Source organism: Homarus americanus, unplaced genomic scaffold, assembly GCF_018991925.1.
Source record: "Homarus americanus isolate GMGI-L3 unplaced genomic scaffold, GMGI_Hamer_2.0 scaffold50924, whole genome shotgun sequence".
In the NCBI taxonomy this organism is placed as follows: domain Eukaryota; kingdom Metazoa; phylum Arthropoda; class Malacostraca; order Decapoda; family Nephropidae; genus Homarus; species Homarus americanus.
Genome location: NW_024718094.1, coordinates 3671600 through 3699136, shown reverse-complemented (window position 1 = coordinate 3699136; position 27537 = coordinate 3671600). Strand labels below are relative to the sequence as shown.

At 43.3% G+C, this 27537-nt stretch overlaps 1 protein-coding gene across 2 annotated transcripts in view; it reads right to left on the bottom strand.

Moving 5' to 3' along the window:
* The window catches only part of LOC121859127 (cation-independent mannose-6-phosphate receptor-like), a 95268-nt gene that overhangs the window by 14426 nt on the left and 53305 nt on the right, over positions 1 to 27537 (bottom strand). For both annotated transcript variants that reach the window (XM_042355833.1, XM_042355832.1), the window contains exons 2-3: positions 13651 to 13831; positions 4453 to 6290 (exon numbers count right to left, since the gene is read on the bottom strand). In XM_042355833.1, coding sequence (XP_042211767.1) covers positions 4453 to 6290; positions 13651 to 13831 — 2019 coding nt within the window. The remainder of the gene's footprint in view (positions 1 to 4452; positions 6291 to 13650; positions 13832 to 27537) is intronic.

The following is a 27537-nucleotide window of genomic DNA, read 5'->3' as shown; positions in this document are numbered from 1 at the left end:
GTCGGCCCAGTCTCTATTTCAATTAATCCCATATGTTCTGTTATTCCATTTACGTGTTTCTCGTTTTACGCGCTACTCCGCGGGTTCAATTGACCGCGTAAATCGGGGTATTACTGTAACTAAATATTTTCAGCCTTCCGGCTGCCATGCTTTATCAATAAAGCGTTTATTATTATTATTATTATCATTACAACTCCACCATTCAATCATAACCTGTAACAATGGAAATATTCAAATGAATAACAAATTAAATATTTTAGACAAATTGTATGATTTAGAAAGAAAACATCTCTCCCATCAGCATAGGAACGTTCACAATTCAACTGTTTGCACGAGGCCAGTGGCGGTCATCATGGATGCCATCTTTAATTATGGAAATTCCTCAAAGAGTTTTGTGGTGTAATTTGGATATGGTACTAAGAGCACAATTCGGTATCATTGCTGAAAATTTCAGCTTTGGACGAATTATTTCCATTTCAAATCTAATGATCCTGGACTATAAGGTCTACAGCGCATGCTTTTTCCACTTGTTTTTTCCATCATTGTCCAGTGTTTCATCATTGCCCAGTGTTTGAGCCATTATGTCTGATAACCCTAAATCTGGTACTGTATACTGTACTTAGAAACGTTTAAATTTTGATTGGGGCAAATAACGGAAAAGTACCGTTGTTCTGTTTGTTTCCCCCCGAAAAGTGTCCCCAATAATTCGTAAGGACTAGAGCCCCTATTATTTAGAATTAAGGGAGTTTTACTGTATCATAAGGTAAAAAACATAGAATAAAAATTTCTTTGTGTATAAAAGCGGGAGAGGGAGTGCTGTGGGTCAGCATAGGTGACCAGGCGGTTGCTATGGCAAGCTTAAGGGCACCCATGCATGAAGAAACTAGCGTCTTTGCAAATGTCACTGCCAATAGCTGTGTTAACGTTGATTTAGCTTTATCCTTAATAGTTTTAGCTGCATATTTTCATCTAGATAGTAAGTTATTAATGTTTTTAATGTGCTAGGTAGTAAATGATAGTAGCTCTGTATTATTTATCATTAATTAGGTAGGTTCTTTCTTGTTTGTGAACTTATTTCATGTTTCTGGGGTATGATAATGGGGTATTTTTGTCATTGAGGAACCATACTTTATTTTTTCTATGTGATTTTCTATTCGAGATTAGAAAAATCACCAAATGAGCATTTTTTTTTTACCTAACACATTCGTATCTTGAGGGATACCTGTACTTTATTGTATGATCAATTTCTTCATATTCTTTACTCTGTTATATGCTCACTCATTTTTATACTGTACAGCATAGAGAAAGTAAAAATAAGTTAACAGAGAATATAAATCAGTTTCTTTAAAGGCATAATTTTGAGTAATTTCACAAAATTTTCTTATTTTATTTTTTACTCAATTACATGCACAAAAAAATTCTACACAAAGTGACCCCCCAGAAATATACCTAAGAAATAATTATCATAAGGTATAAAATTTTATGTATCTACAGATGAAAAGGAATTATTATACAGTATACAGTACAGGTTGTGCCTCTCTAGTCAGGCAACCTCGGGACCTGACCGGTGCCGGACCATGGAAATTCACCCTTTTCCTGGATAGATAGTGACTTGTGCTTATGCTTGGAAGCACTAGCACCACTTTCTCTGTATCATGGTCTCTTTGAAGACATATTGAAGGGTTAAATGTCGTATAGTAGCTTCTCAAATGTCGCGAGTTTTTAATTCAACGTATTTTATTGGAACACACAAAAAAAAAAAAAATAAATACAAATTTTGACGGCGGAAACTTGAATTTCGACGGGTTTGAACGGCTCACCAACATGCAGACGACGTGCATGATCGTGCAAACAGCGTCATTTCTCTTATGTACAAAAGATTCATTATTGTTTATTACTGAATGTCTTTTTTATTGAATTAATGTTTATGTGTGCAAAATGAGCAATACAATTCATTAATAATACGTAGAATATTAAAACACACGAGGAAATGACACAGCATTGCTTTCGTTGATTACAAAACCAGTGACTGACTGGTTCTACATATAAAACTGAAGAAAATAAGACCTTGGTTGTAGCTGTAGTAAAATTAATATGGTTGTTTTAAGGAATGTTATTTAATGTTAATAAATGGAACAATGGAAGTAGCTAACGATAATGGTAAAGAAAAAAGAGAGATCGCGTATGTAAGTGCGCACACGTGAAAGCATATCGTCATTACTTTACATAAGAATATGAAAGCAACACTTTTTTACTGTTCATATATATTTTAATTAATGTTTCTGAATTTGTTTTTATTGAATTAATGTTTGTGTGTGCAAAATTAACAATACAATTTATTAATAATGAGGAGACGAGACGGCTGCCGGCATTGTTTATGTTAAAGCTTACAAAACCAGTGACTGATTGGTTCTACTGTACATATAAAACTGAAGAAAATAAGACCCTGATTGTAGCTGTAGTAAAATTAATGTAAAAAAAATTAATATGGTTGTTTGAAGTACATGTAATGTTATTTAATGGAACAATGTAAGTAGCTAACCATTAATGGTATAATATTAAAAAAAAAAAAAAAAAAAACAATAACACAGCAGTAAGACTGCACGTACTACAGTAGAGAGAGAGAGAGAGAGAGAGAGAGAGAGAGAGAGAGAGAGAGAGAGAGAGAGAGAGAGAGAGAGAGAGAGAGAGAGAGAGAGAGAGAGAGAGAGAGAGAGAGAGAGAGAGAGAGAGAGAGAGAGAGAGAGAGAGAGAGAGAGAGAGAGAGAGAGAGAGAGAGAGAGAGAGAGAGAGAGAGAGAGAGAGAGAGAGAGAGAGAGAGAGAGAGAGAGAGAGAGAGAGAGAGAGGAGAGAGAGAGAGAGAGAGAGAGAGAGAGAGAGAGAGAGAGAGAGAGAGAGAGAGAGAGAGAGAGGGAGAGAGAGAGAGGGAGGAGAGAGGAGGAGAGAGAGAGGAGAGAGAGAGAGAGAGGAGAGAGAGAGAGAGAGAGGAGGGAGAGAGAGAGAGAGAGAGAGAGAGAGAGAGAGAGAGAGAGAGAGAGAGAGAGAGAGAGAGAGAGAGAGAGAGAGAGAGAGAGAGAGAGAGAGAGAGAGAGAGAGAGAGAGAGAGAGAGAGAGAGAGAGAGAGAGAGAGAGAGAGAGAGAGAGAGAGAGAGAGAGAGAGAGAGAGAGAGAGAGAGAGAGAGAGAGAGAGAGAGAGAGAGAGAGAGAGAGAGAGAGAGAGAGAGAGAGAGAGAGAGAGAGAGAGAGAGAGAGAGAGAGAGAGAGAGAGAGAGAGAGAGAGAGAGAGAGAGAGAGAGAGAGAGAGAGAGAGAGAGAGAGAGAGAGAGAGAGAGAGAGAGAGAGAGAGAGAGAGAGAGAGAGAGAGAGAGAGAGAGAGAGAGAGAGAGAGAGAGAGAGAGAGAGAGAGAGAGAGAGAGAGAGAGAGAGAGAGAGAGAGAGAGAGAGAGAGAGAGAGAGAGAGAGAGAGAGAGAGAGAGAGAGAGAGAGAGAGAGAGAGAGAGAGAGAGTAGAGAGAGAGAGAGAGAGAGAGAGAGAGAGAGAGAGAGAGAGAGAGAGAGAGAGAGAGAGAGAGAGAGAGAGAGAGCAAACTGCCGGACGTGAAACAAACCCCCATGCTTTGTTGTTGTTTTTTTTTACGGGGATTAGCCCACCAGGGCATAGGTCACCGACCCACATTGGGGCCTGAGGGGCAAAAATTTAATACTCCTGTAATAATAATAATAATTCAGATAAGTAAAAAAAAAATAAAATAAAAAAAATAAAAAAAGCTGCCTATCTACCTATTGGACAAACTAAAATCGTTCCGGACCACGGGAGTTTCCGGACCACAGAATGCCGGACTAATGAGGTACAACCTGTACCTTCATATGTCTATACAGCAACTGTCTACAACACATATCACCATTTTAGAGTCTATGGTTGAGATAGGAGAAATTATTTCTGGGTTATAAAATATTGTATAAAGTACTGTAGTCCCAATTATACAAGTTAAGATTCCTGGGAACTCTGGTAAAGCAATTCAACTTGTAGAGGTGATGATGCAATGCACGGGTTACTGTATCTGATCCAGTGCTGGAATTATAAAAATTAGACGAGGTGCAGATAAAGAAAGAAGGACTATACAGTACTATTTGTGCGAGGGTCACCAGTCTGGCCGAAGTAACTAAGGTTTATGATGTAAGATTCTTCACATGCCAAACTACTGGATAGCTTGGAAAAGGATTTTCATATGAAGGTATATACAGTACTGCTGAGCAGCTTTCTCTACATAATATATAAAATATTTTGCAAAAGTCTACCAAACATTTCAAACATTCCTGCTACTTCTGTGACACAAGCATCAGCTAAAGTACAAAGTTTCTGAATGTTACTTCACTTTGAATATGATACCTAATAAAGTAGTATAAAATACAGTTAATGTTAATAACTTAAGCAGAGAAAAAAGACACATACCTTGCCAGCAGATAGATTACAGATGAATTCAATTCGTGATGAAATACTGTAGTCTGGTTTGGAAGTACAACTGGACCCATGTATGTAAATAATTTGTACACTATCAGTTTCATACATATATGTTGGTGTCACAAGTGGATGACCAAGACCCAAAGGTCCGGTTTCTATGCTTGGAGTAGACAGGCAAGCAGCAGTACCTGGCTGACAGTTGAGTCCAATGATAGGGTTGAGTGGTCTACATACATTCATGTAAAATTTTTCTTTGGAATTCTCTGGGTTTAAAGTTTCATAATTGCCTGTTGCCCTAATGAGTGGGGTGAGATCAATACGGTGCTTTGCAGTGTCAACAAAGCAGTTAATCCTTCTTTCACAGGCTAGATCTGTGTACCAATTAACAAAATATGTGCATAAATCCAAGTCATCATGTACCAACACCGGACCCTTCATGGCATTCTCAGCCCCACAAATGAAGCTGATGATGGTAGAACGCTTTACAGTATTATTACATTGATCTCCCCCAGTGTAGGAAAGGAAAAGAAAACCAGGACGGAATTGGAGATGAGCATTTGCATTGCCTGCATTAATGATGCTGGTATTATCATTATGCATATAGCTACATGCTGCTGTACCCTCCATTGGACATTTTTCCTTGCTGACTTTAGCACAAACATTCAAGGTGAGGTGAAGCCCATTCTCATTATGTACTTCATACCCAGTTTCATTCTTTAAAGGATTTAGATTAAAGACATAATCAGTGATTGAACTAGAAACTGTGCAATTTTTTCCAATGCTTGATGGTGTGGTACTGGTACTACTTTCAAAAGATACTGGGCATGCTAGGGGGGTTTTCCATTCAAAGAAGTATGTACAGTCCTCTTCACCAATAAGTTGAGGGTAAGGATAAAGTTCATGTTTGTCACACATGAACTCAATAATTGTTTCATATGGCTTCGATTTCTTTTCACAGATTTCACCATCTGTATATTTCAATTTCAATATGCCATTTTCTAAATATGGACCACTGTGAACTTCACCAATATTCAGGGATTCATTCTCATGTTTAAGATCAACAATACAGGATGCTGCAGTATAAGGACATCTGCTAGTTCTGCTGTGCACTACTGATCTGCACACATTTAGTACAAACTTCTTTGAGCCATCAGTGATAAAATATTCTTCATTCATTTTGGTTGATGACAGTTCACTGAGATCATAAACCATTCCATTATCTGTTACCCTGCAATCCACAACTCGGAAAGGTGGGCAAGCATATATGGTTCTCCAAAAAAAATGATAAATACAATTTTCTCCTTCATGCAGAAAATGAGGGCCATCACTGCCGCTCTCTTCTTGATCACACAAGAAGAGTATTTGTGAGGACCTAGTGTTATCATCTCCACAGCCTCCAGATCCATTGTTGAAATTCATTATAAGCATGGCTTTATTGAAGGTTACATTCGAAGTTGCTAATCCACCACTATATTCATCACTTCCTTTAACCTGGCATACTCCTGACTTTCCTTTCTCTCCTGTGCATGGTGACACTAGTGGTCCACACAAATTTATCAAGTAATCATTTTCTCCATCTGAGATCTTGTAGTCTTTCTCGGAATTCCTTAATGGGTTCAAATCATACTGGTACTTATATAATGGATCCACCACTTTGCAAGAACTTCCAATTGCCATATGGCGAGGGCACGCAACAGGTGTCAACCAATTAAACACATATTCACATGTTTCAGTTTCCTCCAAAAACATGGGGTGATGTTCAACTGCATTACAGACCAGGTTGATTCGAGTTGAGCGAGTATGTTGTCCGTCCTGACAAGTGTCACCACCTGTTGATTAAACACAACATTATAATTTAAATATATATAATCACTAAAGTTAAATATGTATGGTAGGAGTTAAACTGCAGTGTTGAGCATATTAATACATTAGTCATTTGACTCACGACTGTTCATGTTTTGAAATTTAAATAAATAATACTAAACACAATCATTTATTGTCCAATAACTTTAAGAAGTATAGTACATCCAGTGCCAGATTAAGCCTTGGCAGGGTAGGAGGCAAAGCACATTTTTGGGCCAGTTTCAACATAAGTGCCACTGGAGCCCAAGTTATCTAAGGTTGACTAAAGAATCTCTCGTCTCTCTGGCTAATTTAGATTTAGAGTTGAAAGAATTACATTAATAAAATACTTTATTTTTAATTTCTCACACACCTTCACAGCAGCCTTACAGACAAACAGCACCACAGCAGCCTTGCAGACCAACAGCACCACAGCAGCCTTACAGACATACAGCACCACAGCAGCCTTACAGACAAACAGCACCACAGCAGCCTTACAGACATACAGCACCACAGCAGCCTTACAGACATACAGCACCACAGCAGCCTTACGAATAAACCTTTTGGCCTTACAGACATACAGCACCACAGCAGCCTTACAGACGACAACACCACAACATTGCCCGCAGCAACAGCACCACAGCAGCCTTACAGACATACAACACCACAGCAGCCCTTACAGACCGCAAACAGCACCACAGCAACCTTACAGACAAACAGCAGCACCACAGCAACCTTGCAGACCAAACCACAGCAGCCTTACACAGACATACAGCACCACAGCAGCCTTACAGACAAGCAACACCACAGCAGCCTTGCAGACAACAACACCACAGCAGCCTTACAGACATACCTTTGTAGCCTTACAGACAAACAGCACCACAACAGCCTTGCAGACAACAGCACCACAGCAGCCTTACAGACATACAGCAGCCTTACAGACATACAGCAGCACCACAGCAGCCTTACAGACATACAGCACCACAGCAGCCTTACAGACATACAGCACACAGCAGCCTTACAGATATACAGCACCACAGCAGCCTTACACAGACGCATACAGCACACCACAGCAGCCCCTTACAGATATACAGCACCACAGCAACCTTACAACAGACATACAGCACCACAGCAACTTACAGACATACAGCAGCCCATACAGACATACCCAGCACACAACAGCCATACAGACATACAGCACCACAGCAGCCTTATGACATACAGCACCACAGCAGCCTTACAGACATACAGCACCACAGCAGCCTTACAGACATACCTTTACAGCAGCCTTACAGAACCACAGCAGCCTTACAGATATACAGTACCACAGCAGCCCTTACAGACATACAGCACCACAGCAGCCTTACAGACACAGCACCACAGCAGCCTTACAGACATACAGCACCACAGCAGCCTTACAGACGCACAGCACCACAGCAGCCTTACAGACATACAGCACCACAGCAGCCTTACAGCACCACAGCAGCCTTACAGACATACAGCACCACAGCAGCCTTACAGACATACAGCACCACAGCAGCCTTACAGACATGCAGCACCACAGCAGCCTTACAGCACCACAGCAGCCTTACAGACATACAGCACCACAGCAGCCTTACAGCACCACAGCAGCCTTACAGACATACAGCACCACAGGAGCTTTACAGACATTTTCCAGGACTGCAGGACAAAGGCTGTGCCATGTGGCAAGGCAGTATCAGAGAATACAATGGCTGAATATTCACAAATCTTTCATGTCATTTCCTCCACAAAAGAAAAACAGTTAGATCAGAAGCAGACAGTCACACCCGGAAAATGCTGCGAGTACCAGTGAACAATTTGTCATAGAAAGTGAGCCTCAAGATGTTGTGAGTGCCAGTGGGGAGTCTCTACGGGCAAGTTTATCCAACTTCCAGTCTGTGACCCCAGACTTGCCTCGAGATATTCAAATGTAACTCAGATGTATATAGTACTGTAGAGTACAGTAACTGAAGAGTAACTACTGTAGATAAAGAAAAATAATTGAAGTGTAAAATAAGAATTTTTTACTGTACCCTGTACAGTACTGTAGTTTGTCAGGAAAGTTACATCTGGGGGGTCAGCATCACAACAACTCTTCACCACAAAATGACAATTAACAATTAAATCAAATACAATGGTACTCTTATATTTACATATACAGTGTATATTATTTTTCATTTAACTGTACAGTATCAAACATCAAAACACTCATCCTTGTAAAAATAATTTTTTTAATTGTTAAGGGAAATTGTAAAAATTACAGAAATGTGTGGTAATTTCAATAGATTTGGATAATTCAATACAGTGGTCCATCGGTTAACGAACGGTTCAATTAACAAAATTTCAGTTAACGAATTAGCTTCCATAAGGATTTTCAGTTCGATTTACGAAATCCTTACGAGAAACACGTTTTGTTGAGCGCATCAGCTGATCGGCTATTCCGCCAATACAGTAATCTGTTCTATGTTTGCAATCGTTTCCAGTGGAGTAAATATCAAGGAGGTTGTGCTCTTTAATATTTTTGCATTTTTTATATAAAAATCATTGGTAATTCTAAAATTTTGTTAACATATTGATATTATATACAGTACAGGGAACAGTTTTTGTGTGCCCATCAACTGATTGAATCACCCACCAACGCTTCTCAGTTAAATTTTGTTTACAGTGGAGTGAACATCGAATTTTTACAATAAAATTTTACAATAAAATTATTGGTCATTCTGAAATTTAGTTAACATATTGATAATATACAGTGCGGAAATTATTATGAAACATGAAGAAGGCATTAGAACCAACGCACTCTGTAAATAATGTAACATGTCATCATCGACTGCCTCTACAATCAGCTGTGTGATATGTAAACAAAGCTGCCGGAAATACGACATACACACCTCAAAGTAAGTTAAAATACAGTATTCTATTGGTTTTTATTTATTATTGTACAGTATACTGTACAGTACAGTACAATACTGTATTTAGTTTATATTTAATGTTTTGTTAATTCTATTACCAGTGGTGGGCACAGCTAAACGAAAAGTTAGCTTCACTAACCGCTAATCTGCTAACTAAAAAGTTAACTTCGCTAACGCTAAACAGCTAAAAAAATTAGCGGAAGCTAACACTAACCGCTAACTTTTATTACAGTACAGTCAACCCTCACATTACGCGGTCCCGCATTCCGCGGTTCACCGTTAACGCGGTGCCTTGCCAGAACCTCACGTGCTCACATTACGCGGTACGTGAGCCCCATTACGCGGAGAGTGTCCGGCGCGACGCTATTTTTAGATTTGCCCCACACGCCACCCACCCGCCCGCCTGCCTGCCTCTCCCTCGTCCTCCCTCCGCTTGGGCAAGCGGCGCGGTAAGGTTGCGCAGTGTGTGTCTTTGTTGCGTTATCACTGACGTCATATGACGTATCAGACCTGTGATTGGCCATGCATCCCTACCCCCCTCTGCTGCTAGCTGTAATTGGCTAAAAGTATTATGACGTTTCCACCCGGGGGAGGGAGGGAGGGAGGAGAGACGACGCTTGACCTAGCCGCGGCAGTTTCATCCCTCCAGGCCACTCCGTGTAAACGCGCATCCATTGTTCCGTAAAATGGCTTCCGCCGGACCACCACCCCCAGAGAGAAACCTTTCCTTACCTGGACCCAGCGGCACTAAACCAAAGAAGACACGACGTTCCTTAAGCTACGAGGTGAAGTATAGCATCATCCAAGAGTTGGAGAAAGGAACAAGGCAGGTTGATTTGGCGCGCCAGCATGGCGTGAACGAATCTACGATCCGGACTATAAAGAAGGATTCAGCCAAGATAAAGGAGCACATGAAGATCACAAAGTCTACAGGTGCTTCTATGATCAAGTATTTTCACAACCAGGTGCTTCTCAAGACAGAAAAATTACTTGTGAGGTACTTGGTGCGTCAGGCGCGACGGAACATGGCGGTCGACACGCGCTCTGTGAAGGACTATGCACGTGAACTGTACATGGCAGTGGCACGAAAGATGGGAACTTCAGAGCCCAAACCCTTTAATGCTTCCTCTGGGTGGTTACAGAGGTTTAAGATCCGGAACAAGATCACCAATATAAACATTGGTGGTGAAGAAGCGAGTGCTGATCGTGCTGCGGCTCGGGAATTTCCTCCGTTTTTACGTGAGATTATGGAGGAAGGACAGTATAGTGACGACCAGGTGTTTAACATGGACGAATCTGGTCTTTTCTGGAAAAACTACCTTCCAAGTCCTTCGTTGTGAAGAATGCCAGCAGGATTCGGGGCCGGAAAATGCAGAAGGAACGCATCACCGTCCTGTTTACCACCAATGCCTCCGGTACCTGTAAGCTCAAGTTATCGGTGATCCACACAGCCCGCAAGCCGCACGCCTACAAGAGCATGGACATGACCAAGCTAAATGTCCACTGGCTGACAGCACGTAAGGCATGGATGTTCTCTACACTGTCCCTCTCCTGGTTTGATGACTGTTTTGTTCCCGATGTAAAGAAATTCTGTGAGCGACAGAATGTCCCATTTAATATTTTGTTGCTGCTGGACAACGCACCAGGACACTCGCCCCTACTGTTAGATCGTCACCCCAACGTAAAAGTGGTCTTCCTTCCTCCCAACACTACGTCTATATTACAGCCCATGGACCAGGAGTTGATTTGCAATGTGAAAGCTGCATTCTCAACAAAAAAATTCCAGCTCCTGAACGACTACACCAACACCAGGGAAGAGTTGCGTAACCTGAGTGACACCACCACCGATAGCAAGAGCGACGAAGATGAGGAACAACAGTTAGAACAGCAAAAAATACTCTTCAAACAATTCTGGAGAGTATTTAACATCAAGAAAGCTGTGGACATCTTGGTGGAGTCATGGGATCAGCTGTCTATTGCTACAATTCGTCACGCATGGAGACATGTGTTGCATGGAATACCAGGTGAGAGGAGGAGTCAATCTGTGACTGGTGAGGTTCAGAATGTTGCAGTAGCAGTGGACCTTGCCAGAGAAGCTGCGCAGACTGTTACAGTTCCAGGCTTCTCCGAGACCACCAACGACGACATCCTGGAGGTGATCAGAAATCCTGAAGTGACTGCCGACGAGATGTTGGAAGAAGAACACGTCAGTGAAGAGGAGGAAGAAGGTGCGGCAGTCTCCGAAGAACACAATTTAAGTCATAGTGATATTAAGGGTGCCATGGAGTGTGCAGAGAAGATGAAGTCCTTCCTTTCCCGCGACAATGACGATGACCGCTATGAAGTCTTCCATAACCGGCTGGTGCAGGCTATGGAGCCGTACATCAAGGTGTATCACGACAACATCAACGCCAGCCGTCAGCAAAGCATAACAGATTTCTTCACCCGCAACCCACCACAGCCAGCCCAAGCCAGTGATAGTGACAGTGAAGTTGACTTTGAGGGATTTGTCAGGGAAGCCCTGACAACTGTAAGTGACAGTGATGATGATTCACCTAGTAATGGTGATTCACCTGAGGGCCAGTAATCTGCCCTCTGCCTCGGAACCAGCCTCCATCCCCGTATGCCGACCCATCTCTTCTACTACCGTAAGTGTTCCACCTAATTTTTAGTTTTCTAACCTTACCTATATTTTTCCTATGTTAACCTTTATCTTTCCTAACCTAACCTCTTCTATATTACTTGTTTTTTCATACCATCATAAAGTTAAGATAAAATTTTTACTGCAACATAGTTATGTGTCGTCAAAAAGTGGAGTTTGGGGATCGGCCTGGACTCCATTTCAATTAATCCCATATGTTATGTTATTCACTTTACGCGTTCCTCACTTTCCGCGGTACCCTCCGGGTTACATTAACCGCGTAAAGTGAGGGTTAACTGTATATGAATTTAGCTTCTTTTTAGGGGGGGGGGGGGGGCTCTAAAACCCTTAAAAACAGACTAGAGAGCTGAAATTTTCATATGTTGTCTTGTAGCTAAGACAGAGAGCTTTCCAAAAAGGTATAGCATGCCAAGATCAGACAATGACCAAGGTGTACACAAATAATTAAATGAACAAATGAAATTAAACATTAGTTCACATTCAAGTTTCAACATACACTTTATAATCTTTATTTACTATACGAAAAGACAGAAAGTATTTAACGAATCCAAAAAACTATAGTACTGTATAGCATAGGTAGCAAATAGCATCATGCCAAGATCAGATGATGATCAACTTATCAAGGTGTACACTGTACACAATTTCACAAATAATTAATTTGCATTCTCATACAACCTATTGGCCTTATTCATTATTCATGAAAATATGCAATACCAACCACATACACATTATACCAGTGCATTTTTATATAACTTATTGTTGGTCTAAGTCATTATACCAGTGCATTTTTATATAACTTATTGTTGGTCTTAGTCATGTAAATAAACAGAAAACTCTAAACTTTAATGAAAAGTAAGTTTTTAGAAAATTTTGTTTGGCGCACACCTTGGATGATAATCCTGGTTATGAACTTATGCAGTACTTAGCATAACCATGTATATTGACACAAAAAAATCCTAATTAAATTAACAAATAAATGAGAAATGAAATTATACATTAGTTTACAATTACATTCTATGATTCTTTCAACATACACTGACAGTTCTTTATTTACTGTAAAACAAAAAGTACAGTATTAAACTTTAATACAGTAATCGAAAAATTCCATTCGCTCAGCTGCTGCAGCGCAGCGTCGACAAATCATGACTTGTCACGTTAAGAACGTACTAACAAGCAGTCAGCCAAGCGTGCCTGACTGGCTGTTGGAGACACGGGTCGCGGCGTCACACGCTTACAACAGACAGGAACAAACATGTATAAATTTTGTTAGAGGGCTTAAAGCTAGCGGAACTAAATTTAGCGGAAGCTAATTGGTCCGCTTATGGTTTCCAAAGTCAACGAAAACGCTAATCCGCTAATGAGAAAGTTAGCTTCGCTAATTAGCAGTTAGTGGAACCGTGCCCACCAATGTCTATTACCAGTATGTATACTTTTTCTGTGAGTTGGAACCAATTACCCAATATCCCATTGAAATAACAGATTCGGTTAACGAACGACTCTGTGGAATGAATTGTGTTCGTTAACCGAGGACCACTGTATTGTGTAATAATTTGATTGACCCAGAGTCCCGATGACCTTGAATTAGCGAGTGTTCATTGTATACCCTGATTTTCAAGTGGACAACTCTGTTGATCAGTGATGTTTCCTCCAATTTAAGGACAAAAATAATTCAAAGAACTTTCTTTCAACTTTCTTAACCTTCTATCTGGAGAATTTCTGTACATTAGTGGTCAGACAAAAATTTTTACCCACCTGTATACAAAATAGTAATTGATCCATCTTGATTTAAAACTGGGTGTGATGTGAGGAAGCCAAGGTTGTAGGCAGTCTGCCTCCCTATACTGGTCTGACAAGTACCAATGGGACCCAGAGGACAGTGATAGTGAGTACCCTCATTCACCTGACCACAAATATTGATGTGGTACAATAAATCCTGTGGGAAAAATGAAGTGCATTAATAATTTGTAACAAAAAGTAAGGATTATCAGGCTGCTTACATTTATATTGGAATATAAAATTTGTGACATATACAGCACTGTACATAACAATACTGTACAATATATAGGTCTAATACACAACTCTAAACAATGTGCACCAAAGCACAAATTACACACCAGTTGTACAACCATTTTAAATGTTTGTCAAGATAAACCAATTTAGTAATATTCATAACATGTTTAGAAAACTTTTGGTTCAATAACCTTTTAACATTGGTAAACAAGTCTTATATCTACAGTACAGTAGAACGTCGCTTTAAAGTGATTCAATTTAAGATTATTGATTTTAAAGCAACACTCCACACTTAAAGACAATGTTTCAATTTAAAGCGAATCTTTCCTATTTTGCGCGAATCAATCTGGCGCATCATATTTCAAAATTCGCGCCTAATGTTTCTCTGGGCACACTACACTGTCCTAAGGGCAAAGCTGCACTGTACATGTACTCAAAATAATGTACTGTACTAAATGATAACTAAAATTTTAGTCTAGTGCAAATGATAGCATGATTATATTCAAATCAATCACTATCTTAAAAGAATTCCAGCAATGTAAATTATATTCTCCCTGGTCACTTCTGTGACATTTTCTAAACAAAAAACAAAAACTCAATCTAAAGGACATAAATAAACAAATAAATACTTCACTAGACCTTCAGCCCCAACTGTGAAACGTGTCGCTGTCACCTCCCCCCCCCCCATCTTCCCAGCCAGGGTTTGGTGGTTATAGGCTTACAGCCTTTATTTTGTATAATATCAGACTAAAGTTAGGAGAATATAATTTACATTGCTAGAATCCTTGCAAGACAGCGAATAATTTGAATACAAACATCATATATTTTGCACAAGATATAAAAATTTTAGCCCTTTGTTATAAAATTAATTAGAACATGTCAGTTCAGTGACATTTTATAAGAGAAAAACTTAAAATCACTCTTAAGGACAGATAAATAAAGCACTAAACCTTGGCATCAACTGTCAAACATATTACCACACCTCCCACCCCCCAATCTTCCCATCAGCTGATCGCTAGTAAACAGACCATTTCACATCCCATAATTTTAGCTGTGTTGACTTATGAGTGTTTCTTTTAACATAATACTACAAAAAATAATGTTTTGTTATTCTAGGAGATGGACTGAGGTGCATCTGGGTAGACTCTGAGTCTTTTTAGTATTTTGTGTTTCTCTCAAGTATCAAACTAAATTATTCCATTGAAACAACACTTCGATTTAGTGCAAATTCTGTTTAAAGCGACCTCTCTTGGAACGTATCTCGTGTTATATCGACGTTCTACTGTACAGTCAGTCCTCGACTTACGACAGGGTTAGGGTCCGATGACCAGGTCGTAAGTCGAATTGGTCGTAAGTCGAAAATGAGAAAAAAATACATAGAAAATCTAAAATGGGTGTCTCTTTTTCTTCTCGGCACTACCAGTATTACTACTAGTAGTAGCAGTGAGCCAGCGCGGAGTGGGTGTGGTGTAGTGTCCTCCCTGATCTAAAGTGTTATTGGAGGGGACATATTCGGAGTGTGGGAGCGGTAATTTCACAGTGTATCGGTGAATATCGGATGTCACCCTAAGCATTGTCACCGAAGATTCTTCTCATCCCTAATGGCATTAATCGCAAATATTCCGTGTGTTCACCGGCGAGCACCAAGCGAGTTGTATTGGGTGGGACGACTAGTACTGGTGCCAGGAGCCAGTGTCGATAAGCCTACTTTGGCAGGGGTGGCATCGAGACTCTCGCCCCTATGGGGCCAAGTGTTCTACGCTTGCGGTTGCCTCCCCCAAGTAACGGACATTTCATGTAGTGTCGGCCAACCAAGGGGGTGACCTACACACCCACGCACCCACATATGCCCCTACTACCCGGACAGCAGTCCAGCCTGTCACCTCTCTGCCATTTCCCCATAAGAACTATTTTTTTCTCCTATATGGGACCAAAGCAGATGTCAGAGGAGGACGCAACTGTTGCCCATGGTGCGGAACACTATGCCGGGTAACAGTCACTGTTGCGTTTGTGCTAGCCAGAACCAAAATTGCACTAGCTGTGATTGTGCAAGAAACAACCGACCATGTGTGGTTTGCAGAAAGGGAAACAATTGTCGGAACCCACAAGGCAGGGAGCCGACACAGGAGGCCACAGTGGATATCGCCGGGACCCAACTAACCGATAATATCCTAAATGATAGCAGAGAGTCTACTCAACCTGAAAATTTAGTACGTACTAATAAACACTGCTCCAATAGTAGCAGATGTCCACGAGGTAAATGAGAGACAGCCACCACAGTGGAATGGCATGTCGATGGAAAATGCAGACATATGGGTTAAAGAAACTTACTCAGAAATTGTCAGGTAGTCACCAGCTAACCTGTTTGAACCACCCAAGTGTGCGGCCACCTAAGAAATGATTCGGGAGATGATTCGCCTCATAACTGAGTACACCCAGGACCGCTTCCTTGCCCCTTTAGCTCTTCAAATACTGGCAATAATACCACATCTATTCTGTCAGAGGACACACACAAAGACTAAGCACAAAGAAAATGCAGAAGCAATGAAGAGAAGATTGACAATGTGGCAGAATGGAGCCCTTGATGATCTCCTATGTGAAGCAAGAACACTGCAGGAGAGACTAAAATTTACAGGAGACAGAAAGCAAAACACCGATGATGTTGCAGGAAAGTTTGGAAACAAAATGTGTGTGAGAAAAGTGTCTTTGGCGGTAAGATCTCTCACAGAGGAATCCTCCAGTGGGGTTCTGCCAATAAACAGAGTGACATTAAAACAACTGAAAGAAACACATCCCCCTGCAAGTGAAGACGAAGGCATCAGGTTCCAGGGGCACTATATCCCACCAAATGCTGTCCTGTTCGAGAAAATAACAGGAGGGATGGTGTGGAAAAAGGCACTGAAAACTTGAGGAGATGCCGGCCCTTCAGGTCTAGATGCAAACGGTTGGAGAGTCATCCTCAGCACTAACAAGTTTGGCCCCGTAGCAAGTGATCTCTGCACTGCCATTGCCGTCCTTGCAAGAAAGCTGGCATCCTCGTGCTGCCAACACCTCCAGGATGTAGGCCTATAGGGGTGGGGGAAGTGCTGAGGCGGATCATCGGAAAATGCATAATGGAGGTGGTAAAGGATGATGTCAGGGCAACAGCAGGGAACCTGCAAGTTTGTGCTGGCCACCAGGCTGGAGGGGAAGCTGCCATTCACGCCATGAGAACAATATTTGAGCAGCGTGATTGTGAGGCCGTTCTCCTGGTGGACGCTTCAAACGCATTCAACATACTTAACCGCAAGGCCGCACTGCACAACATCAAGATCAAGTGTCCAATCTTTGCAATGTATGTTGAAAATTCCTATAGGAATCCATCAGACCTCTATACTGTATAGTAAACAACAAGGCTCTAAGAGGTGATACCATCATACAGTCAACCGAGAGAACAACGCAGGGGGACCCAGTTGCAATGGCAATGTACGCAATAGGCCTATCCGTGCTCCAACACACAATAAAATTTGAAACAAACAGTGTCTGGGCCACCTGGTGTGTATATAACAGTGATAACAGTGTCTGGGCCACCTGGTGTGTATATAACAATGATAATAGTGTCCAGGCCACCTGGTGTGTATATAACAGTGATAACAGTGTCTGGGCCACCTGGTGTGTATATAACAGTGATAACAGTGTCTGGGCCACCTGGTGTGTATATAACAGTGATAACAGTGTCTGGGCCACCTGGTGTGTATATAACAATGATAATAGTGTCCAGGCCACCTGGTGTGTATATAACAGTGATAACAGTCTCCAGGCCACCTGGTGTGTATATAACAGTGATAACAGTGTCTGGGCCACCTGGTGTGTATATACCAGTGATAGCAGTGTCTGAGCCACCTGGTGTGTATATAACAGTGATAATCGTGTCTGGGCCACCTGGTATGTATATAACAGTGATAACAGTGTCTGGGCCACCTGGTGTGTATATAAGCTATCAGCGTCAATTTCATTCCCAAATTAGTGAAACACCCTCACTTAACCCCAGCAGAAAGATCACTCCTTGCACTACCACCGAGACTGGGCGGAATGGGACTGACCAATCCAGTGGAGATTGCTGCCACCGAACATCAAAACTCAGTTAAGCTCACGGCAGCCCTCACAGACCACATAATAGCTCAGAATGCAACAGGGGAGGTGGATACCAGTGAAACAAACAAGATTCAAAGGTCCATTACGACAGAACGACAGCACGGCCAAAGTGATAAGTTGCAGCAACTGTTGCTGCAAGTATCAGAGAATTTGAAGAAAAAAAGTAGCTATAGCGAAGGAGGTGGGCGCCTCGAACTGGTTAACTACGTTACCGATAAGGGCAAATGGTTTCAGTCTCAATAAACAAGAATTTACAGATGCCAATGCTCTAAGGTACAGTAGGCCAGTAGAAGGTTTGCCCTCCCAATGCGTGTGTGGCTCTTCCTATGACGTCGATCACGCCATGGTGTGCAAGAAAGGAGGCTTCATATGCATCAGGCATGACGAAGTAAGGGATCTCACAGCAAATATGTTGAAGGAAATCTGCCGTGATGTCAGGGTAGAACCGACTTTCCTTCCATTGGATGGTGAGATTTTCCAACATAGGACGTCAAACACATCCAACAAAGCCCGTGTTGACGTCAGTGCTCGAGGATTCTGGACGCGGGGACAGTGAGCCTTCTTCGACATCAGGATCTTTGATCCCATGGCCACATGTCACCGTAACTTAGCTCTCGATGCTGCACACAGGAGGAACGAGAACGACAAAATAAGGGCATACGGGGAGAGAATTCAGAACGTTGATCAAGGCAGCTTCACTCCTCTAGTGTTCACAACCTCTGGTGGGATGGGACCAAGTGCAAGATGCTTCTATGCCAGACTCGCGGAGGTGATATCCGAAAAGAAGCAGCAGCCCAGAAGTTATGTTACAGCCTGGATGAGATGTCGACTGTCCTTCTCTCTCCTTCGGTCGGCTTTGCTCTGCCTCAGAGGAACGAGAGGATGAGAGCATCGGCCCCAAAGCCGACAACAGTTGCCGATATTGACTATGAGGCTACAGTCACTGAATGCCGCATAGATCTGTGGCTCAACTAACTCAACACAGCTAGGATAGCTACTTTTGTATTAGGATATTTAATATTAAGGTAATAAAATGACGGCGAAGGTGTGGCTATTCGGGGAGGCTGGAGGCTACGTTAAAAAAAAAGAAGGAAATAACCACCTGTCAGCTGTCAGGAGGTTGTTAGCCAGAAATAAGGTTAGGGTCTGTGTTTAACATTTAACCTCTCTGTTAACAGAAGCTGTTATTTCAGAGTCTCCTCTGATATATTGGGCCTATGGGCTGACTATACATCCTCTAGTGCAGGGGTTCTTAACCTGGGGTCTATGGACCCCCAAGGGGTCCATGGATGGGCTTCTGGGGGTCCGTGGAGGTCAGATAAAAATTTAACATTTATATTCAAGCCAAACAACAACAACCTTCTCATTGAAATGATCTTTTGAGCAGAATTAAAGTTTTGTTTTGTCTAATTTGCACAAGATCATTGTATTTCATTTTTGTATGGAGTGGCCATTAATTTTTGCGTAAAAAAGTATGAAACATAATTATTTGTTAAGATTGTTTACTTTATTCATACTTTGTGTATGTCATACACTGTATGAGGCAATGAATTTTCAATAAAATACAGTATATTCATTGCATGCAAGTTGTGCTTATGTGCATTTTTCTAGGGAGGGGGTCCATACCTTTCACCAGATTCCCAAAGAGGTCCATGACTCAAAAAAGGTTAAGAACCACTGCTCTAGTGAGTCCTAGAAGAGGGTGTGAAGTTTGTAACAGGTGCTCGGGCCTTTTATTCTTCTCCTCCTCTTCTAGGGTGGCTAACAGTCCATGCATGGTTCTATTGAACCGTTCCACTATGCCATTTCCCTGTGGATGATATGCTGACGTTCTAATCTTCTTCACACCAAACGTGGCACAAGCTTGTTTGACACATGCACTGCCAAAATTTCTGCCCTGGTCACTCAGCAACTGCTTCGGTATACCTACGGCAAGGAACATTTGGTTCACAAGGATTTTGGCTATTGTCGAGGCTTTCTGGTCACTTGTGGGAAATGCCCAAGTGTATCTACTGTACTTTCTCTATTCCTTGCTTGGCAGCTTCAATTGTCCCTAAATGCAGCTGGGGCTAGGGAACTTCATCTTTTGCCACTCCACAGCACCTTTCGCAGCTGGCACAGTTGCCCCCATACCTGGCCAGAAGCATTGCTCCCGCACAAGCGAAAGGGTACGATCCCGCCCTTGATGCCCGAACTCATCATGACATGCTCTAATCAATGCCTCCTGCATCCATGGCGGTAATGCTGGTACCTCTCTCCATAGATTCATGCCTTCCTGATTTTTATACCACACGGCTTCCTCCTCAGCTATCAAAGACTGCCTCACTCGGTACAACCTACGGAAAACATCATCTTCGAGTTCCACCTGTGCCTCTTCCTCCTGAGTTTTCTGTCATCCATCTCCGTATCTCTTAAAAAACACTTTATGCCGTCTTGATCCCTACGCAGCCCATCTATCATCTACAGTTGTTGCTCTTTCCCGGCTTGTACTTGATGGTGAAATCAAACTGCTCTAGATCAGCATTCCACCTACTTTCCACTGCCCCTAGCTTAGCATTCTTTCTATGACTAGTGGGTTGTTATCTGTATAGGCAGTGAAATGTTTCTCCGTTCAATAATTCCTGAACTTGTCCACTACTGCCCATTTGAGTGCTAATATCTCTAACTTACGGGAGCTATAGTTTGTCATATTTCTTGCTGATTTCCTAAGGCCTTGGCTTGCATAGCACACCGGTTGCAGCTTGCCATCCTTCATCTGGGACAGCACAGGACCTAACCCACTGAAACTGGCATCCGTCTCTAAGATGAATTCCTGAGTGAAATCTGGACAGGCCAACACCGTAGACTGCATCACCACGTCTTTCATCTTCTCGAACGACTGTTGCTGCCTCTCGTCCCACCTACTAGATCCACCTACTAGATCCTTAGACTTCCCTTGCATCAGCTCATGTAATGGAGCAGCTATTTTGGCAAATCCTCCAACAAACTACCTATAAAATGATGCGAATCCCACGAAGGACCGCACATCTTTCACTGCCTGAGGGACTGGCCCGTTTTTTTACTACCCCAACTTTCTCAGGATCAGCTGTGAGACCTTCGGTGGACGCCTGATAGCCTCTATAAACGCCTTCTGAGCGTTTACAGGTTAATCAGACTCTTCACATTAAACTCGAACGTTATAATTCAGTTAAACCTGTTGAATACAATTCATTTTAGTATTTCAAATAAATCATACATAGGCAATCATACATAAATGTTTAATCCAATATATATTCACATAACAATCATAGCTATGTAATTAGTCTAACCTTAACACTTATAATGAGTACTTAATTTGCCATATTTCTATGTTGTCACAATGATAACCGATGCAATGGACACAGTCTACCTGTGTAAACTTAAGTACAGGTTAAACTTACGAGTTGAAAGTCTCAAGAGAAACAGGCGTTACATGCCCAGCCCTGGCTGGCCGACTTTACTGCGTCAGGCGTTTATACGCAAACAAGCTCCCCTTACCACCACCCAACACCCCAACCTCCTCTGGGTCTCTCCATCTCCACCATCTCAATACTCTATATACTGTATACGGGCAGGCACACCCAATAAACATGACATGACTTACAGCCTAACATAATGTTTGTTTATGTGTCATCCTACTCATTACTGTTTGCGGTAACAGCCTCAGTAGCCTACCTTGGAAGCCATAATTTCACACTTCTTAGGTTTCAATCTTAGATTATTCTCCCTCATTCTGAAAAGCAACTATGTCAAAATCTGACTACACGCTGATCTATTGTACTAAAAAACACCACCACGTCGTCAAGGTATACAAACAACGATGAGAAGATCTTATCCACCAGGATCCGTTCCATATATCTCTGAAAGATCCCTGGACTATTTGACAACCCCATTAGCAGTCGCCTGTACTCAAAGTGTCCGAAGCTTGTGCTGAAGGCGGTCTTCGGACGGTCTGAAGGTTTTACTTCGATCTGGTGGTACCCAGCCGCTAGGTCGAAAGTTGAGAAAAACCGGCCCCCGTCAGAGATTCTAGGGTTTCATTTATCCTTGGCAGAGGAAATGCATGGCGTACTGTGACCTTATTGAGGTTACGGTACGGTAATCAATGCATAACCTCAGCGTTTCATCCTTCTTTCTTACTACTACAATGGCGGCAGAGTACGGACTCTCACTATGCTGGATTACTCCCTGATCTAACAACTGGCTAATGTGCTGCTTCATCTCCGGTACCTGGTTGGAGGGATCCTTCGGTATGGCACCCTAACTAGCCTATCTGTTGTTACTGGGATCTCATGCTGAGCCCCAATGGCCTTTTCTATGGGCTGGCCCTCCCCTTCAAAAAAGTCATTGCATTCCTCACCTCCCGCTGTTGTTCCACATTCATCAATTCTGTCTGTACTTTGACATCGTCCCTGACATCTTGTTGGACTGTCCTCACATACACATCCTCACTGGTGGCTGCCTCGACTTCCGTCCCGGAAGTCACCTTCCCAATCCACCAATTTCTCCTCAATCTCCTTGGGCGCTCAGACGGATTTACCACTAGCACCTGAGATCATGCCTCGCAACACTCTCACAGCTGTCGACAACACTACCAAGCCCTCAGGAATCCAACCTTCATCTTCCATCGTTAGGGGCTCGATCACCATCTCCTTGCTAGCTACTTGGCATAATGAGGGAACACATACTGATAACAACCGACTACTCTGGGGAGGGATGGTTGGGTTCTCCCCACTCCTAGTCCTACACCAACCTAGTCAGGTGGCTTCTGCCTCCCGTAAGCCCCTCACCTAATTCATGCAATCTTCCCACTTGGCTGTGCTTCTGGCTCCCCGCATAAGCGGTACATGTGCGGCCAGATCTTGACGACCTCACACAACACATTCATGCCCATAATCCAACATGCGGCTGACCCTTGCCTCGAGTCTCAATCCCAGGACAAACCAGCAACCCCACATCTGCAACTTCAACTCCACATACGATCATAGTGATACGAATACGCCCCACACATGGCACGGAGGACCCTGATACTCCTCTTACCCGTACCCATGTTGGCTGCAACAGTACGCCCGCAGGTTCCAGCTCTCTATGGTAAAAGTTTTCATCAATTAACGACACTTCTGCCTCAGTATCTGCTAAAAATCCACATTTCACGACCCTTTAACATCACAGAGACCCTAGGACAATATGCTTTCAGCCTCAAGGTACCTTCAGTCATAACTAATTTGGTGGTTCTGACCACCGTCTGCCATGGGTCATTCCTCTCCTTGTCTGCAGCATCGCCAGAGTAGTCTAGTGGTCGGGCCAGGAGCGGTTGGCTGGGACTGCCTGGCCCTGACCGTTTCCCAACTGCCAGTTCTGGCCGAAGCTCCCAGTCCGATACTGGCCATCAGCCACGTATACACTTGGGGCATATTCTCTTGGTTGTACCTGCTTCTGCAGTGGAAGCTGATGTGTCCCTCTTGTCCATATGTGTAACGCATCTTCGGTGGGGTCAGACCCCAAGCCTGCTGTCCACTTTCTCCTCCGTCAACTCTGGTCAGTCCGGCAGGTGCTTCTCTGTGTCCAACCACTCTGTGCTCCATTATTTACTGACTCTATCCTGTCTTCCTCCTCTTTCAGCCTCATGATCCACTCATCCAGGCCACTATGAGGATGTCTCCTCATCTCTCCTATTAGCCATTCACGACTTGTTGACCCTTTCAGTCCCTGAGCCATGAAGTCCTCCACCATAAAATCATCATATTTCTGCCCATGCCTAGCTAGCATTTCATTCAGCTCTAACATTGCATCGTAATATTCAAGCAGAGTTTCATCATTTTGTTGTTTCCAGTTTATTAAATTCTGGGTGGTTGTGACCACGTATACCCGCTTCAAATAACCCGTTAACTCATCTACTGTTTCCCACTCCCTGTGTGCATTGTATATGCGATCTGCCGCAGGTCCCACAAGATTCCGTACTATGAACTGTATTCGGCCGGCTTCGTCTATCAGCTTGAGGGATTGGTCGACCTCTCTTAACCACTTCTACCTCTGGCTCAGTCTTACCGTCGAACTTATAAATGGTCAACCCGGCCCCGCAACTAACTCCCGTTCTAGTATTGTGTTTCCGAATTTCACCCATTGTCTCTTCAAGCTGTGTTTGATACCTTGTTTCTACCCTGTCTAGTGCATATCTCAACTGAGCTAGGTGTTGTCGTTGTTACCCCCCTAACCTTTCCACTTGGGCCTGATACTCCCCCTTAATTCCTCCCTTAACTGCTGAAAATGTGTCTGATACTCCTCCCTTAATTCCTCCCTTTACTGCTGCAAATGTGTCTGATACTCCCCCCTTAATTCCTTCCTTAACTGCTGAACATGTGATTGATACTCCCCCTTGCTTCCTCCCATAACTGTTGAATATGTGCCCTATACTCCCCCTGAGGTCGACGAGATCCTCTCCCAGCTGTTGCACCTGTACCCCCAGCTGCACGTCTGGGAGGTAGGTACATTATCATATGCACAATGTACCTACCTCCCAGACGTCCTTACTTACCCGAACAAGACTTAAACCAGTTGCTACGCCACAGAAAACCAACATACATGATAGGGGACTTTAATGCGTGCCACGCCATCCGTAATCGGACACGGTAATGAGAACAACGTCGGTGTGGCGCTGTATGACAACATCAGAAGGGGAAAACTGCAACACCTCGGGCCAGATTTCCCGACATTGATCAGACGTGCCAGTGCCACAACACCCGACATAATACTCTCCAACAACGAGGCCGTCCTGAACAGGCACGTTACCGCCGGACCCATCAGTACCAGCGATCACCTGCCAGTCGTCGTGACGCTCTCATCCAATCCCATTATGATCCCCGCCAACATCAGGTCAAACCTCAAACGGGCAGACTGGGACTCCTTCAAGGAGTCTCTCAGTCTCAAGCAGGGGAGAAACCTGGAAGAAGCCAGCCCCAATGACATCGACGACGCGGTCGAACAATGGTATAAGGATGTGAAGACGGAGATGGACAACAACATCCCGACCACCAGTTACAGGACCATTCCCCATCCTCACACTAGTCACCAGCTGAGGGAGCTCAGTGTCCAGTACGCTCACGTGAGACAGCTAGCCAGTATCCGCGGGTGGACGCAGGAGCTGAGAGACCGGTACCGAGAGCTACAGACGGACATCCAGCACGAGAGCAAACGTCTACATGAACAAAAGTGGCTCGCCTTGGTGTGGGAGGCAGCCAACAATTACCGCGATTCTGCTGCATTCTGGAAAGGGATCAAGCGACTGATGGGTTCCACCTCTAGCACGATCCCTTACCTGCTCGACCAAAACAACGTAAAAATATTCGAGGAAGAAAACCAAGAACAACTACATCGGCGATATTTACGAAAGATCTTTACCATTAGTGAACAGGAGAACGAGGGCTTCGACAGGGAGTTTGAGGAGGACATTTTAGGTCAGTTGCAGGACCATCAGCACCTGCTCCAGCCGCTCCCACGGACTGACTTCACTAGACTGGTGGACGGAAGCTACCTGACGGAGCGCATAGTTCCTGCAGATGTGTCAGCCGTCATAAAAGGGTTTAAAAACAAATCACCTGGTCAAAGTCACATTAACAAGAAGATCCTGGCTCAACTCCCCGACAACATGATAGAGAGGCTTGCGCATATATGCAACGCCTGCCTCGCCTCTGGATACTTCCCTAAGATGTTCAAAATCGCCGTTATTCGCCTCATACCAAAAGCAGGGAAGCCTCCAAACAAAGTCGAAAACTTTCGACCAATATCGCTGCTAGAGGTACCTGCCAAAATCTTCGAAAAAATAGTCAACAAGCGATTGCGGATGTATCTGGAGGACGAAGACGTGCATAATCCCCGCCAGTTCGGCTTCCGCCAGTACCGAGGCACATCCACCGCCATAGCTCAGGCCTACGAGCAGATCGCCAATGCCATGACTGGCCGCCTACAGTGCAATATAGTACTGAGGGACGTCAGCAAGGCGTTTGACAAAGTTTGGCACGCAGGGCTGCAGTATAAGATCATACAACTAGGGCTACCCGAAAATCTGACGCGCCTGCTGTGCAACTTCATTATGGACCGCAGAGCCAAAATCAAGATGCAAGAACATTTTGGAGAAGAATTCTCACTATCGAGCGGCGTGCCTCAGGGCTCTTGTCTCTCACCAACCCTTTACACACTCTACACGGCTGACCTGCCACCCCCAATCGTCGACAGCGAGTACGTCATGTATGCCGACGATGTAACACAGATCGTCACCTGCCCAGGAAGGTCCACCACAAGGATGGCGCGACTCACTGCTCGGGCAATAGAGGAGAACTCGGAGTATGAAAATTAATGGAAAATAAAAACAAACAAAACGAAATTTGAGGTCATACCCATAGCCAAATTCAAGCCGGCCCCATTGATGATCGACGACAAAGAGATTGAGTACTCTAAACAAGGCAGGTTGCTCGGCCTCATCATTTCTCGGACGGGCATCAATCCCCACGTGAAGGACAGACTAAATAAAGCCAAAGTCGCCGCAGCCAAATTAAAACGTTTTAAATTGATGCCTGAGAAGATACATGTTCACCTGTACAAGGCGCTGGTGAGGCCTGTGTTGGAGTACCCATCTATACCACTCATCACACTCGAGAAGACCAGACTACAACAACTACAGAGCTTCCAAAACAAGTGTTTGAGGTCAGCCAGTGGCCAAGCGCCACCCTACCAGGAGACAGTGGAAACCATCCACCTAAGAAATAAAACAGAAGCCCTCAACTTCAGGTTCCATCGCCTAGGGAAGAAGGTTTGGGACAAGCTCCTGGACGACCCTCACAGCCCAGACCACCTACGCGGGGAAGACATCAACGGAGGGAGACCCCACGCCTGGTGGCCCCGGAGTCTGCTCGCACTACAACAACCCAACCCGCGATCCATCTATGTCCGCCGCAGTGATCCACCTTAGATTAAAATTTAGATGATATAAATTCACATTTAACAAGTCACAATCAAGTGAGTCCATAACGTAATACAGTATAAGATGTTAATAAACTTGAAATTGTAAAATCAATCTAGTCATTGTCTACTAAAATAACCATTGTGCAACCTCATTCTAAATCCTAGGTTAGCTTAGTTAGCCAACAAACTCTGTAATATGTAAAACAAGGGGTGTCGTCCCCCTCTATTTAACTCATTAAACTTCTTTTCCAACCTTTCCCCCCACGACTATATTCTCTCCCTCATCCCCACCTTAACCTAAAAAAAAAAAAATGTAGTAATGATCTAAACATTCAAGACGTTGGCTAGTCAGGTGTGTCTGCAGTACAAAAGGATGAGAGATGTACAGTACACAGGACCTTGTTTAATGTCAGCAAATATTAAGCTTCATTGTAATATATCAATGTATGAAGAAAAAATATAATAACAACGCTGGAGTTTATGTGGTCCTCGTGTCTTGGGAGGACTGGATGACTTGTT